General features: G+C 39.0%; 1 protein-coding gene across 7 annotated transcripts in view; it reads left to right on the top strand.

Moving 5' to 3' along the window:
* Positions 1-14,179, top strand: part of tbc1d30 (TBC1 domain family, member 30) — a 63,173-nt gene extending 48,994 nt beyond the window's left edge. For 5 of the 7 annotated variants that reach the window (XM_048549451.2, XM_048549455.2, XM_048549453.2 and 2 more), the window contains 5 exons: positions 5,624-5,736; positions 6,096-6,232; positions 8,678-8,887; positions 10,550-10,621; positions 13,121-14,179. In XM_048549451.2, coding sequence (XP_048405408.1) covers positions 5,624-5,736; positions 6,096-6,232; positions 8,678-8,887; positions 10,550-10,621; positions 13,121-13,884 — 1,296 coding nt within the window. In that variant the 3' untranslated portion in view covers positions 13,885-14,179. The remainder of the gene's footprint in view (positions 1-5,623; positions 5,737-6,095; positions 6,233-8,677; positions 8,888-10,549; positions 10,622-13,120) is intronic. The other 2 variants (XM_048549452.2, XM_048549454.2) reach the window with 1 other exon arrangement.
* The last annotated feature ends 1,033 nt before the right edge of the window (positions 14,180-15,212 follow it).

Raw genomic sequence — 15,212 nt, 5'->3', positions numbered from 1 at the left:
CCTCTGTGTAAAAAAATTGCCCCTCATGTCTTCTGTAAATCTCTTTCCTCTCACCTTAAAAACATGTACCCTAGCCATGAAAACTCCATCCTAGGAAAAGGACACTTAGCATTAACCCTATGCCTGCTCCTCATGATTTTATTAACCTCTATAAGGCCACCTCTTAACCTCTAATGCTTCAGCTAATGAAATGGATAGGAACTATCATTGGACCACTTTCTCACAAGTACCAGAAGGATGCAGTGGACTAGAAAACTAAGATTCCATTCAGAGTTTATGGTTGGCTCAACAGGGTCTGGGGAAATGTGCTGTGTTGAGATTTCTGTGGTGGTCAGAATTGAATGAGAAGGCCAGTGGGCTAATGTGGATATCGGGTGCACATCACTTCACTTTTTGACAAGCAGCAAGGCTTATACCTCATCCAACACTGTGTTAGTGGTCTGGTATGCCTCTTAATATTCAGCTTCCTCCCTTGCCAATGCACCAAACAACTAAACAGTGAGAAAACTTGACATAGAATTCAGGTTGGGTACCTGATGAGTTCACTTTACTACTTGCTCTGAAAAAACTTTGTGTTAGACACAGGTATCAATATCACAGGGTGCAGTCCATAGGAACTGGCCACTTAGTCGTAGAGATGTACAGCATGGAAACAAATCCTTCGGCCCAATTCATCCATGCTGACCAGATACCCTATACAAATCTAGTCCCATTTGCCAGCATTTGGCCCATATCCCTCTAAACCCTATGAATAGTCATATACCCATCCTTTTCTGAAGAAGAGTCCTTACCCGAAACATCAGCTTTCCTGCTCCCCTGATGCTGCGTGCCCTGCTGTGTTCCTCCAGCTGCACACTATGTTATCTCTGACTCCAGCATTGACAGTTCTTACTACCTCTGAGTGAGGTATACCCATCCAGATGCCTTTTAAATGTTGTAATTGTACTAGCCTCTACCACTTCCTTTAGCAGCTCATTCCATATATGCATCACCCTCTGTGTGAAAAAGTCTCCCCTTAGGACATTTTTGTATCTTTAAACCTATGCCCTCTACTTTTAGACTCTCCCACCATGCCTAATTACCCTATCCATGCTCATGATTTTATAAACCTCTGCTTGTACTCCATTTCCTTGAACATTAACATCCAATATGTGCCAGCCTCTCAGAACCCTCATGGGACATCTGTGACCTTCTTGGGGTGATGAGTCAAATGTTGGGCAGCCCACCTCACACCTTTCTGCCCTATTGTGGGCTGTTTTACTCCCAAAATGAGAGGCAGGTGTTATGGGAGATAAAAATGGGTGACATTGCTGTTATTTTTGTTGAAGGTGGAAAAGTGTCTTCAGTGAGCATTTAGGTAGTGCAGAGAGCATGCAGGGTGGAGATGTTGAGGGTTGGGATGAGTGGGACCAAGAGACAGAAGATGTAGCAGGCAGTAGTGGGAACGGTAGGGTATGGACCATGGTGGAATGTGGGTATAGTAGCGTAGATTGAATGTATCAGAGAGAAGACAGTGGCATTTACATTGGCAGAGTGGGGAAGATTGAAGTTCTTCTGAGTGCTAAGCCTTCCTCCAAATGGCTGAGACTGCTTTAAACTGGCTGGCAACATCGGATCAGGCTGGCATAATCTGTGTCACGGCCTTCATTGCTAGTTTTGGGGGAAGAGGAAGTCCCACTTCTGCAGTATACCATCCAGCAGCACCTCCAGGCCCCTGCTGACAAAGCACAACCCCAATGTCCCCCATGTCTGCCATGTTCAGGGAAATTATCAGGAACCATACAGGGTATCACTGGAGTGACAGTGCTGTCTGGGTACCCAGTGGACTTATAAAGATGCTGTGGCTACAATGGATACCAGTGAATTCCACTGAATGGCAAGTTCTTCCAGGAATAGCACATGGATGAAGCTGAAATGGAACATGAGAGATGCCATGGTGGGAGTAGATAGTTAAGGGGATGTGCTTGTTAAGATACAGTGAGAAGGCTTAGCCAGGTTCACAGCAGAAAGTTCTCCAGATGTATGATTCGGTCCAACATTACTGTGGGTGCAAATCTTTTTTTAGCATTATGTATCTGTAAATTGAACATTGACTTTGCCATATCGTTTCGGGATGAAATTTTGAGAAATCAAAATGTAGTAAGGTATGGATTAATCTGTGTTATGGTTTGTCATAGAAGCCTTACAGTGTGGAAGCAGGCCATTTGGCCCAACAAGTCCACACCAACCCTCCGAAGAATATTCCACCCAAACACCCTACATATCACTGTCACCCTGCATTTTCCATTGCTAACCCACCTAGCCTGCACGTTCTTGGACTGCAATGTAGCAAGACCAATCTATCTAACCTGCACATCTTTGGATTGTGGGAGGTAACCCATGCAGGGACAGGAGGAATGTGCAAACTTCATACGCAGTCACCTGAGGACAGAATTGAACCTAGTGCTGTGAGCCATCATGCTGTCTTACGTTAATAATGTGATGGTTGTAGGAAACATCTTAGCAGGGCCATTCATTTTACTGCAAAAGTGGACTAAATCATTGTAAACAATAAATTACTAAAATGCCAAACCACCAATGTAATAAAATTAAATTTGACTTGCTTCTATAACCTTAATTCTTAGGAAAATCAATATTTTCACATGATATAGATAAAGTAATCATTAAGTTGTCAGAGGAAAGCAGATATAATAATGGAAATTGATCTATAATACACCAGCCAAAATCTTGGAATCCTATATAATAAAAACAGCATTCAGTCACCATCTGTTATAGTGCTTTTAAGCAGAATCCAGATGATGTTTGACAACAGTATTGAATGATACATTCATTATTTCCATTTTAAGGCGCCCTAAGGGTTCTCTTATGAACTTTTAGTTTTTAGCAATTTTCTTCCCAATCCATATTGTGCATAATTTTTAAAATAGTTGATTTGTGACTCACAAAGTTGAATGAAACATTCCAAGGAATACTTCTGTGAAATTCAATATTCGTCCTGCTTGGCTTAATGCCGTATAAAACATCATGGCCAATTCCACCAGTGGGAAAAAAATATGCTTTCTCAAATTCCCACACTCTGAGCTGACATGGGAGATTCAATATGAAATAATAAAATGATTACAACATGAAAGGAAGCCTTTGGCCCATTATGTCTATTTCAGCGCTCTCCAGGGATAGCTTATCTCACTGCTTTGCCTTTTCACATAGCCATGCAATATTTTCTCCAATTATCTTTCAAAGGCCTTGATTGAATTTTCCTCCACCATGTTTTCAAGCCATGTGTTCTGATTTTATTGTTTCGTGAACTTGTCAGTATTACTGGCAAAGTTAGAATTCCATATTTATCCCTAGTTAACCTTGATAAGGTGTTAGAGAGCCACTTGCTTGAACTGCTGTTGGCCCAACCTTATCATGTAGACTACAGTGTTATTAGGAAAGAGGTCCAGTGTTTTGATACAGCAATAGTAAAAGAATAGCAATATCATTCCAAGTCAGGATGGAGTCTATATTGGAGAGGAACTTGCACGCGGTGGTATTCCAATATGTCAGTTTTCCATGTCTTTCTTGATTGGAGAGGTCATAGGTTAAAAAGGTGCTATTGAAAGAGGCTTGCAATTTGCAGTATCTGTTATAGATGGCTTATATTGCCAGTGTGATTGTGTTGGAGAGAGTGCACATTGGAGGTGTTGGATGGAGAGTAGAGAATGGCGTGGATGGAGCGGAATGTATGAGGCTTTTTTCCCAGGGTGGACAGTTAGTTAGTGGGGGACACATGTTCAAAATGTGAGGGGGTGAGTTTAAAAAAGATGTGCGAGGTTAGTTTTTCACACCAAAGGTGTTAAATGCCTAGAACACATCAGAGGGGGTGGTAGATGCAGACACAATCGCAGCGTTCAAGAAGCACCAGGATGAATACATGAACAGGAAGGGAATAGAGGGATATGGATCCTGTAAGTGAAGACAGTTTTAGTATGGAAGGGCAAAATGTGTCAGCACAGGCTTGGAGGGCTGAAGGGCCTGTTCTTTGTTTCTTTGAATAGAGGGCCAGTCCGGTGGTTTCTTTGTCCTGTATAGTATCAAGCTTCTTGATTGTTGTTGGAGCTTCACTAATCCAGACAAGTGTGGGACATTCTGTCACACTCCTGACTCGTGGTTTTTTGATGATAGTGAGGGTTTGAGGTGTCAGGAGGTGAGTTATTTGACACAAAATATTCAGTTTCTTACATCCTGTTGAAGCCACAGCAGTAATAAGGCTGGTCCTGTTCAGTTTTTAGTTATTAATAACCTCCAGGATGTTGATAGTGGGGATTCAGTGATGGTGATGGCATTCAGTGTTAAGGGGCAGTTCTGTGCCTTCGAGAAGCTGGCTTTTGTTTGACATAAATATTACAGATCACTTATCGGATCAAACCTGAATGTTGTCCACATTACATGTTGCATGCAAATGCTGTATAATCATCAGCGAACATCTACACTTGACATTATGATGGTGGGAAGATCGTTGGCGAACCAATGAATGTCACGTGGCCCAGGACACTATCTAGAAGAGCTTTTGCAGAACTGTGTTTTAGGCCAATCCTCAATCGCATTTTGTAGTTAATATTCTAACCAGTGGTGAGCTACCCCCATTCCCATTGATTTAATATTGCTATCGTTCCTTGATGCCTCCACTATGCCACTGTGCTGCCACTTTTTTGGTGCTGGTTATAGTATAGATATTTTTGAATCAGATATGACACCCCTAGAGCAGACTTGAGCCCAAGCCTTCTAGCTCAGAAGTAAGGACACTACCACTGCACTACAAGAAGGCCTGTCTGGTTATAATATTGCTTTTTTTTTTGAAGAAAAATTAGGAACAAGTCCATCAGTTGCTTTGATTCCATAACCCTTAATACCCTTGCCTAAAAATCTATCGTACGGTAATAGAAAAATAAGCTTAACACCTCTTACTTCTTAGGTTTGTGAGTTTCAAATTTTTACTACCTTTGAGCAAAGGGATGTCATTTTTGATTTCACCCCAGACAGTCAAGCTCTAATTTTAAGGAATGCTGTCAGACAAATGAAATACTATCTATGTGCTTAGATCTTAAATACCTCAATTTCATCATCTCTTAATCTTCTATGGGCAAAGGATTACAAGCCTAGTCCAAGTGAGACAATCTCACAATTTCACCCTTTGGCGTTCTTTACATGTTAGAGGTGTTCATGGATAATGTCAAAGTCCTCAAAAACAAATTATTTTCTCATATTTAATAATCCTAGCTCATTGGATAAGTCTGTTACCGAATTAAGTTTTGCTTGTAAATCCTCTGTTGCTGCCATCATAAAAGACCAGAACTGACCAGGACTTAAGCAGTTAACAAGTCACTTCAGCAGTGTAGATATTGCTTCCTCAGAAGAAAGACAAAGACATCAGTGGAAGGAGGAAATCTCTTTATTTGTTTTCCCTCCATCGATGTTTCCAATCATAAATATCAAACATTTTCTTTTTAGAAAAGTATAAGTATTTGTGTTTAAAGAGAAACAATTTCTCATCTGTTATTCCAAAATACTCAATTGCATATTGCATGGGTTAAAAATAGCCTTCTCATTGAGGAATCATGTTTCATTTCTTCTGTTATAGACTCTTTATTCAATGGCACCATTTCCCTTTCCACAACTGGCTGAACTGAGAGAGAAATACACTTATAATATCAATCCATTTCCGGCCCCTGTCAAGTCTTCAGAGTCACAACGGTAAGGGAAACTTCAATTATCCAAATAATGATAGTATTTATACACAATGCGTTAGGACAAAATTCAGTCTAATTACGAGCTCATAATTGGTGATAGATGTTGATTATTGACTATTCCAAATATTTAAACTGTGAAAATACTGTTTTGTGATTTTTGATAATCTTAATACCATTAAATTCTTGATTTTCTGAATATGTTGCTTGTATAAAAGAAGTTAAATTTGCTTGTTGTAATTTTCAACATATGCAAACTATTGTCCTAGAGTACTCTAATGTGCCCCATTTGAGATTTCACCATTTTTGAATAATGCACACAGTTTTATATTGGATTTTCTTCCTCTTTCCCAATACATGTCACAGAACTCTCGGTAAAACAAAAGACAGTGATGACGAGCTTGATTTGGATGATGATGATGTAACAGCTTCTGCAATTGGCTGCCTGGGACCATTCAGTCTACTCGTACCAGAATTGCAGAAATATCAAAAACAAGACAAAGGTAATCTTTAACATGATCTTAATGCTCCTTTTAGAAAGTGAAAGCATTGAAAGGTTAGCAGCAACAAGAGCTGCTGGTTTTGATGATATGAGGTTAACAGAGTAACATTAGTGATGAAAGCAAAAGCACAACCAAAGTGCCCTAATAGACCCAATTCAGATTACTCTGTCAAATAACGGATTACGGTTCAGTTATGAAGATTTTGATGTTAGGTACACATATCTTTTAAAAATATTCATTCAGAGAAAAACAGCATACGAGAGGTAGAATTTAATATTTGAGATGTGAGATCTTGCCTGGTAGGAGTCCTGCATTGCCTTAACTGAGGAAAGACTGACGATGTAAAGTACCCATCAGGGATTGAGATAGTGTCACATTTCCCCAGAATCAATGACCCAATGGTGTGGAAATCAAATCCCCTGAGAGCTGCAGCCAGTTAGAAGCTGGAAGCTCTATATTACTGTCATTGCCACCAGACGTAGTAGCAGCTGCCAGTCATGCCTCCACCAGAAGGCCAGGATCAGAGACAGAGCTCAGGCCAAAGGTAAGTAAAACTAGAATGCAGGCTGAGTGGCAGGGTTCTCAGGGAATGGCTCTCAGCCGGACTCCTGCTGCCCAATGCCAGGTTCCCTGAGCAGCCACCATTTGACCTTGAATGATCGTACTCCCACAGAAGCCACCAGATTTTCATTTTTGGCTCTTTGCTGGGTGGCTAACCATACTCCACCTCATCCTTCATTTGCCACTTGCTGATTACCAATTGCATCTGGGGTACAGCCTTTAAATGTGCTTCAGTTTCCCACTTACTGTCCTCAGCTGACAACTGGATCAGAGTCTTTCTGGTGCAGACGTTATCAGGAGGAGGCTGTGTCCCCTCTCCACACTACCTCTTTTGATTTAAATGTACCCATTGACTGTAAACTTGCCTCTGGGGGATGTGAGATGGGTACAGGATCATTAAATTCTGCTCTTAATTTCTTCTTACTGCAAGCCTTCTGGTTTTCCAAAGCTGCCTTAAAGGTTTTCTTTGCGAAGTAGGCGATAGACAAAAGTTTCATTAATCTCTCTCAGGCACATTCATTCAATTTCCATTTTTTTGTCTCTAAGTTTGTACAGGCTAGTACTCAGCAGTATTGTCTTGTTAGTAGATGAAGCCCAAATTCAATGACCAAAATACTATCAATTTACAACCTACTGAAATTAATGTAATAACATCATGTTGAACCGTGTGACTGTTTGCTGTCTGGTTAAGTGGTGTACAAAAATACTTCTCAAAACACCAAACATTGTGGTGGCTAAATAGGCAGTTGGCCTTTGGAACATTTGCTAGAAATGAAAGCTGTTGGAAAGGGAATAATTAGAGGACATTATTAGAATGGAATGACAACAATTCTGAAAGCCTTCAGGGACATCCAAATTGCATCTCAACCCATTCAGAATCTTCACCAAATTAAGGGGAATAGAGATGCAAAGTAAGCAGACTAAAAGAAAAAAACGGAGATCCAAGCTATAGACATCAATTTTCAGGCAAGTGACAAAACAGACACTTTCATTCATGCCTGCTTAACTTGTAACATGAATTATTTGTGAGGGGGTAGCCCTTTTCTCACACAATTCTCATCTGTGTAGGTGAAAGTTACAGTATATTCATGTTTAAGACAGTTTTCTGTTACATTAGGTACGTCAACTCTATACTGCATGGTCACTGCAGATATTCTTACACCAATTAACATAACTTTGCCTCAGTGGTCAGGAATTTAGATTGCACTCCGCTGCTGTAACTTCTTCAAACATTTGGCAGAAACCCCATTAAAACTTATGAACAGGATTTCTATCATACTTCCGTTAGTGGAGTTGAAACAGCACTGTTTCAATCTGTGGACAGATTGTCTGCTGATCCAAACTCTATATAGGTCCCAGTAGTCACTGCCAAATAAGTACGCCAGGAGTTGTGCGAAGGGAGCATGAGAAACATGCATATGATTGCTTTTGCTTTTCACTGAAAACTACAATGTATGCAATTTTTAAAAAATTCCATTGTCATTCTTGCAAGCAAGCAACATTTCTAACCAACTAGGATATTTTACAAAAGTTGATGCCTTTTCACATGTATTGATGAAACAAATGATTGTTTTATGTAGATGATTTGCTTCTTCTGTTAATGTGAAATGAAATAATATGTTAGGCAAGCCTCGTCACCCTTTATCAGCTTGTGTAAATTCAACAATAGTTTTACATTACATTTAGAAATATGCTGTAATATTGTGTTTGCAGTCACTTTCATTTTGTTTCTAACTCTGTACACAATTTCCAGGTACCGTAAATGTTACTACATTACTGATGAAATCTACAGTTTGACTTTCCATCAAGCCTGTGCGTGACTGAAATGTGATACATATTGTAGAAATTTAAACTTCTCCATTTTTCTGGTTGTTAATTCTCCAGATCAGCAAGATGAACAAATCCTGAAGTCGAGCAACATAGCCGAGCTCAGCCCTGGGGCGATTGATGCAAGCCGCAGTGAGCACCACTCTGTCTTTAACAGCATGATGATGGAACGCATGACAACTGATATCAATGCATTGAAACGACAGTACATTAGGATGAAGAAGAGGCAACAGCAACAACAAGCCCATCTCATCTTCATTAAAGCAGGTAAAGGATCATTCAGAATCACAGTTGCACTTCAAAACCAATTATAGGACTTTATCAGATATTTAGTTTATACTGATATATACATTGACCTACATCCAGGTAGATCAGAAGGCCACTAATTCAACACTCATTCCTTGACGGGTTCTTATCTCTACCAGTGGATGAAATGAATTAATTGTTCTGATTCCTACGGAGTGTCTCTACTTGTTAGAAAATTCAAATATTTGGAATCAAATGAGAACAGGAATAAGCTTAACTTCTTTAAAAAAAAATTAATTTGTGGGGTATGTGTGCCATTACCTATTACAAAATTTATTGCCCATCCCTAATTTCCCAATGTCCAGTTAGTATTCAACTACATTGCTGCGGATGTGGAGTCACATGTAGGCCAGACCAGGTAAGGATGGAAGGTTTCCTTCTCTAAAGGTCATTGGTGGACCAGATGGATGTTTACAACAATCAACATTTAGGTTAACTTTTATCTCTAGAATTTATTGAATTCAAATATCACCATCTGCCATGGCAGGATTCAAATCAATGTCTCCAGAACATTAGCCTGGTGTTCTATATTACTAATCCAGTGGCATTATCTCTAGAGCACCACCTTAACAATAGCACTTGCCTTCACTGGTCAGTGAATTGAGTATAGATGTCATATTGTGGCTATACAGGGCATCAGTTAGGCAATTTTTTTAATACTACATTCAGTTCTGGTCTCGCTTTTATGGGAAAGATGATATTAAACTTGAAAAGGTTCACAAAGGATTTACAAGGATGTTTCCGGGTTTAGAGGCTTTGAGCTATAGGGAAAGTCTAGTTAGGCCGGGACTCTTGTTGTCTGGAGCTTCAGAGGCTGAGGGGTGACCTTTTATAGAGGCTGATAAAATCATGAGGGGTACGGGTAAGGTAGAGAGACAAGGTCTTTTCCCTTCGGATGGGGGAGTCCAAAACTAGACAGCATAGGTTTAAGGTGAGAGGGGAAATATTTAAAAAGGACCTGAGGTGTATCCTTTTCAATACAGAGAGTACTGCATGTTTGGAATCAGCTGCCAGAGGAAGTGGTGGAGGATGGTACAGTTACAATAGTTAAAAGGCATCTGGATGGGTACATGCAGAGGAAGCCTTATGAGAGATATGGGCCAAATGCTGGCAAAAGAGCTTAGATCAGTCTAGGATATCTGGTCGGCATGGATGAGTTAAACTGAAGTGGTCTGTTTCCATGCTGTGTAACTCTATGACCTTTCTGCTGGTTGCTGACACTTACTGCCTAGGCTAATAAATGAAGAAAAGCCTTTTAAATAAGGTCCTAGATTGTAGAGTAAAAACAAATTTCTTGGAGAAACTCGGGAGGTCTGTCGGTATTTGTGGAGAGGGAAGCAGAGTTAACATTTCAAGTCCAATGTTGGACTGTGAAACATTGCCCATTAAGGGTGGGTGATTTTCATGGAAGAGAAATGGTGAAAACTGCCAAAGTGTAAATGTCTGACTGCGCACCTGTTGCGGGAAATTGCTAGTTTAAAATGATAGCGAGGCATCTGTAACAAGGCATTTCCAGAACAATAACACTAATTTTTAATATATGGAGCATTTCTGCTTACCATGCTTGCAATATACATACTGATCATTTTGTCCCGTTTTTACATTTTCTGTTTCTTTTATCAGGAACAGAAGATGAAATTAATCCTGGGATCATCCCAGATCCTAGGAACAAGCTGAATAATGCTATTGAAAGAAGTTAGTGTTTTATAATTTTATTTCATTATTTCTTCATATTATAGTTATATATTGGAGGTACTAAATGTGAAAATACCAAAAGTAAATTAACTTCTTTTTCTTTCCCTGTGGTGTACAATCTTTTCTGTCTTTCTTTCTCTTTTTCATTGAAAAAGAGATTCAATATCTCTCCAGTGCAAAAAATAACAGCCACAAATGAACAACAACACTTCCACTGTTCTTAATCTTTCTTCTTGCTTTGCGCACATTCATGAAATGCCATCAGTCTCTGGTCTTCTCTTAAATATGGTTCAATCCATATCGGTATCTCTTCTATGGAGTAACTCATGGAAATTTAATGACCTTTCAAGTCCTACTTATCTTGCATTTTAGGGCTTACATATGTTCAACCATCTAATCATATTTTTGGATCTAAGGCTTTCTAATGTAATCATTGCTGGCCCCAGCCTTGTTAACAGGTGCAATTTCAACAAAATATCGCTGAGCTCCAGGCATCAGAGATCACTTCCAAAAAGGGTGGTCACCTTTGGCAAAAACACAGAATGAGAGAGAGAGAGAGAGAGAGAGATGATCAAGGAGGTGAAAACAGGTTCTCTCGCTTGTTAATACGAACGTTGCTCCACCTGTATAAAAGCAGTATAGAGAGAGGGTTGGTGATCATACAAGGTTATGGCGGGTAATAGAATCCAGTGAATGTTCGATGAAATGAATAATATAAAGCATATCCATCACTTAACAATTATATTTCACTCCACTCTCATACTTTAAATTGTGATCTTGAATTCTCATGAGACATTAGGATGTCCTTTACAGTTCATCGTAACCCAAAGTTGTTCTTATACTCATATCCATAATGTATTTGTGCTTAAATAGTTTCCCATTTAATGCATCCACTTCTTGGATGACATTTGAGGGATTACTGCGTGACTATAACTAATATTTACTTCTCATATTTTTCTTCATGCTTTTTGCCCTCTTTCTGTTGGAGATGCTATCCCATAAGAAGACTGTGAACATAAGACTTCATTCATCTCCTTCCTGTTCTTATGTCATTTAGGCCTTCATTGCTAATTAATTCACTCTTCCATGGACTGCCCACAAGACATGTTAACTGAAGAACTGCCAATTTTTTCCCTTTTGAAACAATTTTACTAAAGCTCAACCGGAAGTAACATTCAATATCTCTCCAGTGCAAAAAAAGCAGCCACAGATGAACAACAACACTTCCACTGTTCTTAATCTTTCTTCTTGCTTTGCACGCATTCATGAAATGCCATCAGTCTCTGGTCTTCTCTTAAATATGGTTCAATCCATTTCTCATATTTATGCTGACTCGCTGTAAAAGCTATTGAACTAGCAGCAATCTCTTCCCTTTACCCTACAAACCTGCAATTATTTTTCTCCTCACATCACTGTTCAATTTCTTTTGAAAGCCCTGATTGAAACTACTCTGTCCATACTGCTCAAAATTCTGAATAACGCATACAATTTTGAACACCTCTATCAAGTCTCTTGTTTCATCTCTCAGGAAGACAGCCCTAGCATCTCTAATTCAGGCATGTCACTTGAAGTCCTTTGTCTCCAGAATCAGGATTCCACATGGCTTATTACTCATTTTTTATATTCCAAGACTTCAACTATTTATGCACATAAATTCAAAGGTGTCTCTACATTTGCACCCCCTTTAGAATAAAACATTATTTTCTTCATTCTCCCCACCGAAATCTGTCATTTCAAATTTCTGTGCATTAAATTTCCTTTTTTATGTCTCTGCCCATTCCACCAGCCAATGAGTTCTCAAAGTTTACCAGTATCCTCTCATGGTTCACAATACAACAAAGTTTTGTATCGTCTTCAAATTAAGGTAGGGTCATTAACACAAATGAAGAAAATTAGTGGATCCCCACCCTATACCGTCCTCCACTCTGACCATTTATAACTTCCTATCTTAAAGTGCTTTTTGGTCAATTTTGCCAAGTTGATACTTATTGTTGACAAATGTGTTTTACCTCTTTCTATCTACCTACCTGTCTGTTTGTCTGGCTCTCTCTTTATCCATCTATCCCTCCATCCATCTATCTAATGTTCGCATCAGGAATATTCAGATTCAATTTTGAATCATACCTCTGTCTCAACGTCGAAAGAACACCCAGATATTGTGAATTTCCCTATATACTTGAGTACATTTGCCAACTCATGCTGAATTGCAACATCAATGTGCTATGGCAATGTGCCCACCAGGATCTGAGTGAAATATGATCTTACAGTGACGATGTAATATTTAATAAAAATTCATCCAAAGTTTATTACATTATGGTATAATAAATAAGTGATTTATTTATCTTTTTTACTTGAAGGTTTAGAATGAACATTGTGTCCTGAGTATGATTTATTCTGAAAATTTCAGGAGAAATATAAAGATGGAGCTCTGCAGTCAGAGATTATGATTATTCTGGTCACTTATTGACTAGTGAGTTTTTTTTATTATACATTTCACAGGTGAAGGGCCAGTCAGCACCATTCTCCCATCACAGACCAATCAGACTCCAATGATGAACCACTTACTTCTAGGGAAGAAATTGAGAACTACTAACAGAATCACCAGGAATGCTGTAATTCATGTCCCTGGGCCAAAAACCTCACAGGATGACATGAAGTCGAAGCTCAATTCTCCATGGCGCACTCACATTCGAGTTCATCGGAAAAACCTAGCAAGGACCAAGAACCAGCTGAGCTACGGTGATACCATAGGACTAATGGAGGATCACAGTGACATTATGAAACGGAAAAGTAATAAACCAGTAGAAGAATCATCTCTTAGCTCAACAGAAAACAATGAAGCTGACAAGAAAAGTACCGAGGATCGAATATCAGCACAAGCAGATGGACAATCTTCTGATCCAGTTTACAGAGATGCTAACGGCAATGTCAATGTAGTTCAGCACCAGCTAAAAAAACTAGACTTAAGCCCGACTGACACAACTGCAACTGAGCCTCCCAGTCCATCACCAAGCCAAAGGTGCTCATCTGATTCTTCAGATTCCGAGAAAGGAATTTCGGATCTAGGGCACAGAACTAGCACTTTGAAGATTCAGACATTCAACCCTTTTCCTAGTGTTAAACCTCCTAGAAAATCAGCAGCAGCAAGAAATTTAGGACTGTATGGGCCAACTGAAAGGACCCCAACAGTCCATTTTCCCCATATGAGCAAAAAGGTTAACAGCACCGGAAACAACAAACTAAAGGGGACCAGGAAAGAATAAATAAATTAGAATAATTCTGTAATGATCATTTTGGTAATAATTTATTCTTAAATTAATATGTTAAGACTTTTTTAATTATGTGCAATGTTAGAAAACCTACTTTCTGCAAATAACAGTTTTAAAAAAGTGGTTTGACAACCTAAGGTCAAATTTTAAAGTATTGTTGTATGAAATACATTTTCCAGAAATTGAAGACCAATGTTAGATGCACCTAATGTGATATTTATGGGCAACTGAAGGAAAACAAAACAAAGCATGAAAGGTGATGTAGTATGAAAAGATCTAAAATTCTCATAACTGCTGTCTTACCTATTGTTATTGTATAATGTAACAATAAAAAGTATTGTTTACAATTTCAACTACAAATTTCTTTTCATTTTTAATTCTCTGAAGGTGGCAAAATCCAGTGTTTTGGGTTCCTAACATTTGTTTCCAGCTTCTGTTCTATTTATTGTATATTTAACTTTGCATGTTTGAGCCATGAGAAAATATAGAAATATAAACGGCAACTCAAACAACATACACTTCATAAAACTGTAAACATTTCTTTGTGGACATATTATTCCCCAGATTTTTGAGTATATTTATTTTAAGTCATAAGTATAGGGCTCCCACTGGTGGTAAACTGGGTAAGTCTAACGTGACAGTAGGGGCCAAATATAGAGTCATAGAGACATATAGCATGGAAACAGACCTTTTGGCCCAATCTAGTCCCATTTGCTAGCATTTGGCCAATAACCCTCTGAACCCTTCCGATGCTTATACCAATCCAGATGCCTTTTAAATGTTGTAACTGTACCAGCCTCAACCACTTCCTCAGGCAGCTCATTCCATACATGCACCACCCTCTGTATGAAAAAGTTGCCCCTTGGTCCCTTTTAAATCTTTCCCCTCTCAGCTTAAACCTGTGTCATCTGGTTTTGGACTCCCCAACCTGGAGAAAAAGACCTTGTCTATTTATCCTGTTCATGCCCCTTGTGATTCTATAAACCTCTGTCACAGAGATTGACACAAGATTTTGCAGACTTTAAAGATAGCAGATGGGACCCAAATGGAGAAGTTTATTACCCATTATCAAGGATCAATTTTTTTTTTGCCAGCTGAAGAAAGATGGCTCACTCAGTCAGGAGCAGGACCATTTGAACTCAAGACTGAATTCAAACAGAACTGACTTTGGCAGGTTCAACACCCTTAACGTTCACTGCTCAACAAATAAATCAATAATTTAAGTACTCTTGAGGTTTATAGATTTATGTATCTGACATAGCTGTAGATTTTAAATGCCTTGCTCTTCCGACTTTAAAAGACAGACTATAGTTGTCAGAATT

This window comes from Stegostoma tigrinum, chromosome 18 (assembly GCF_030684315.1).
Source record: "Stegostoma tigrinum isolate sSteTig4 chromosome 18, sSteTig4.hap1, whole genome shotgun sequence".
Lineage (NCBI taxonomy): Eukaryota > Metazoa > Chordata > Chondrichthyes > Orectolobiformes > Stegostomatidae > Stegostoma > Stegostoma tigrinum.
The sequence above is the reverse complement of the archived record's forward strand: the minus strand, read 5'-3'. Positions and strand labels throughout refer to the sequence as shown.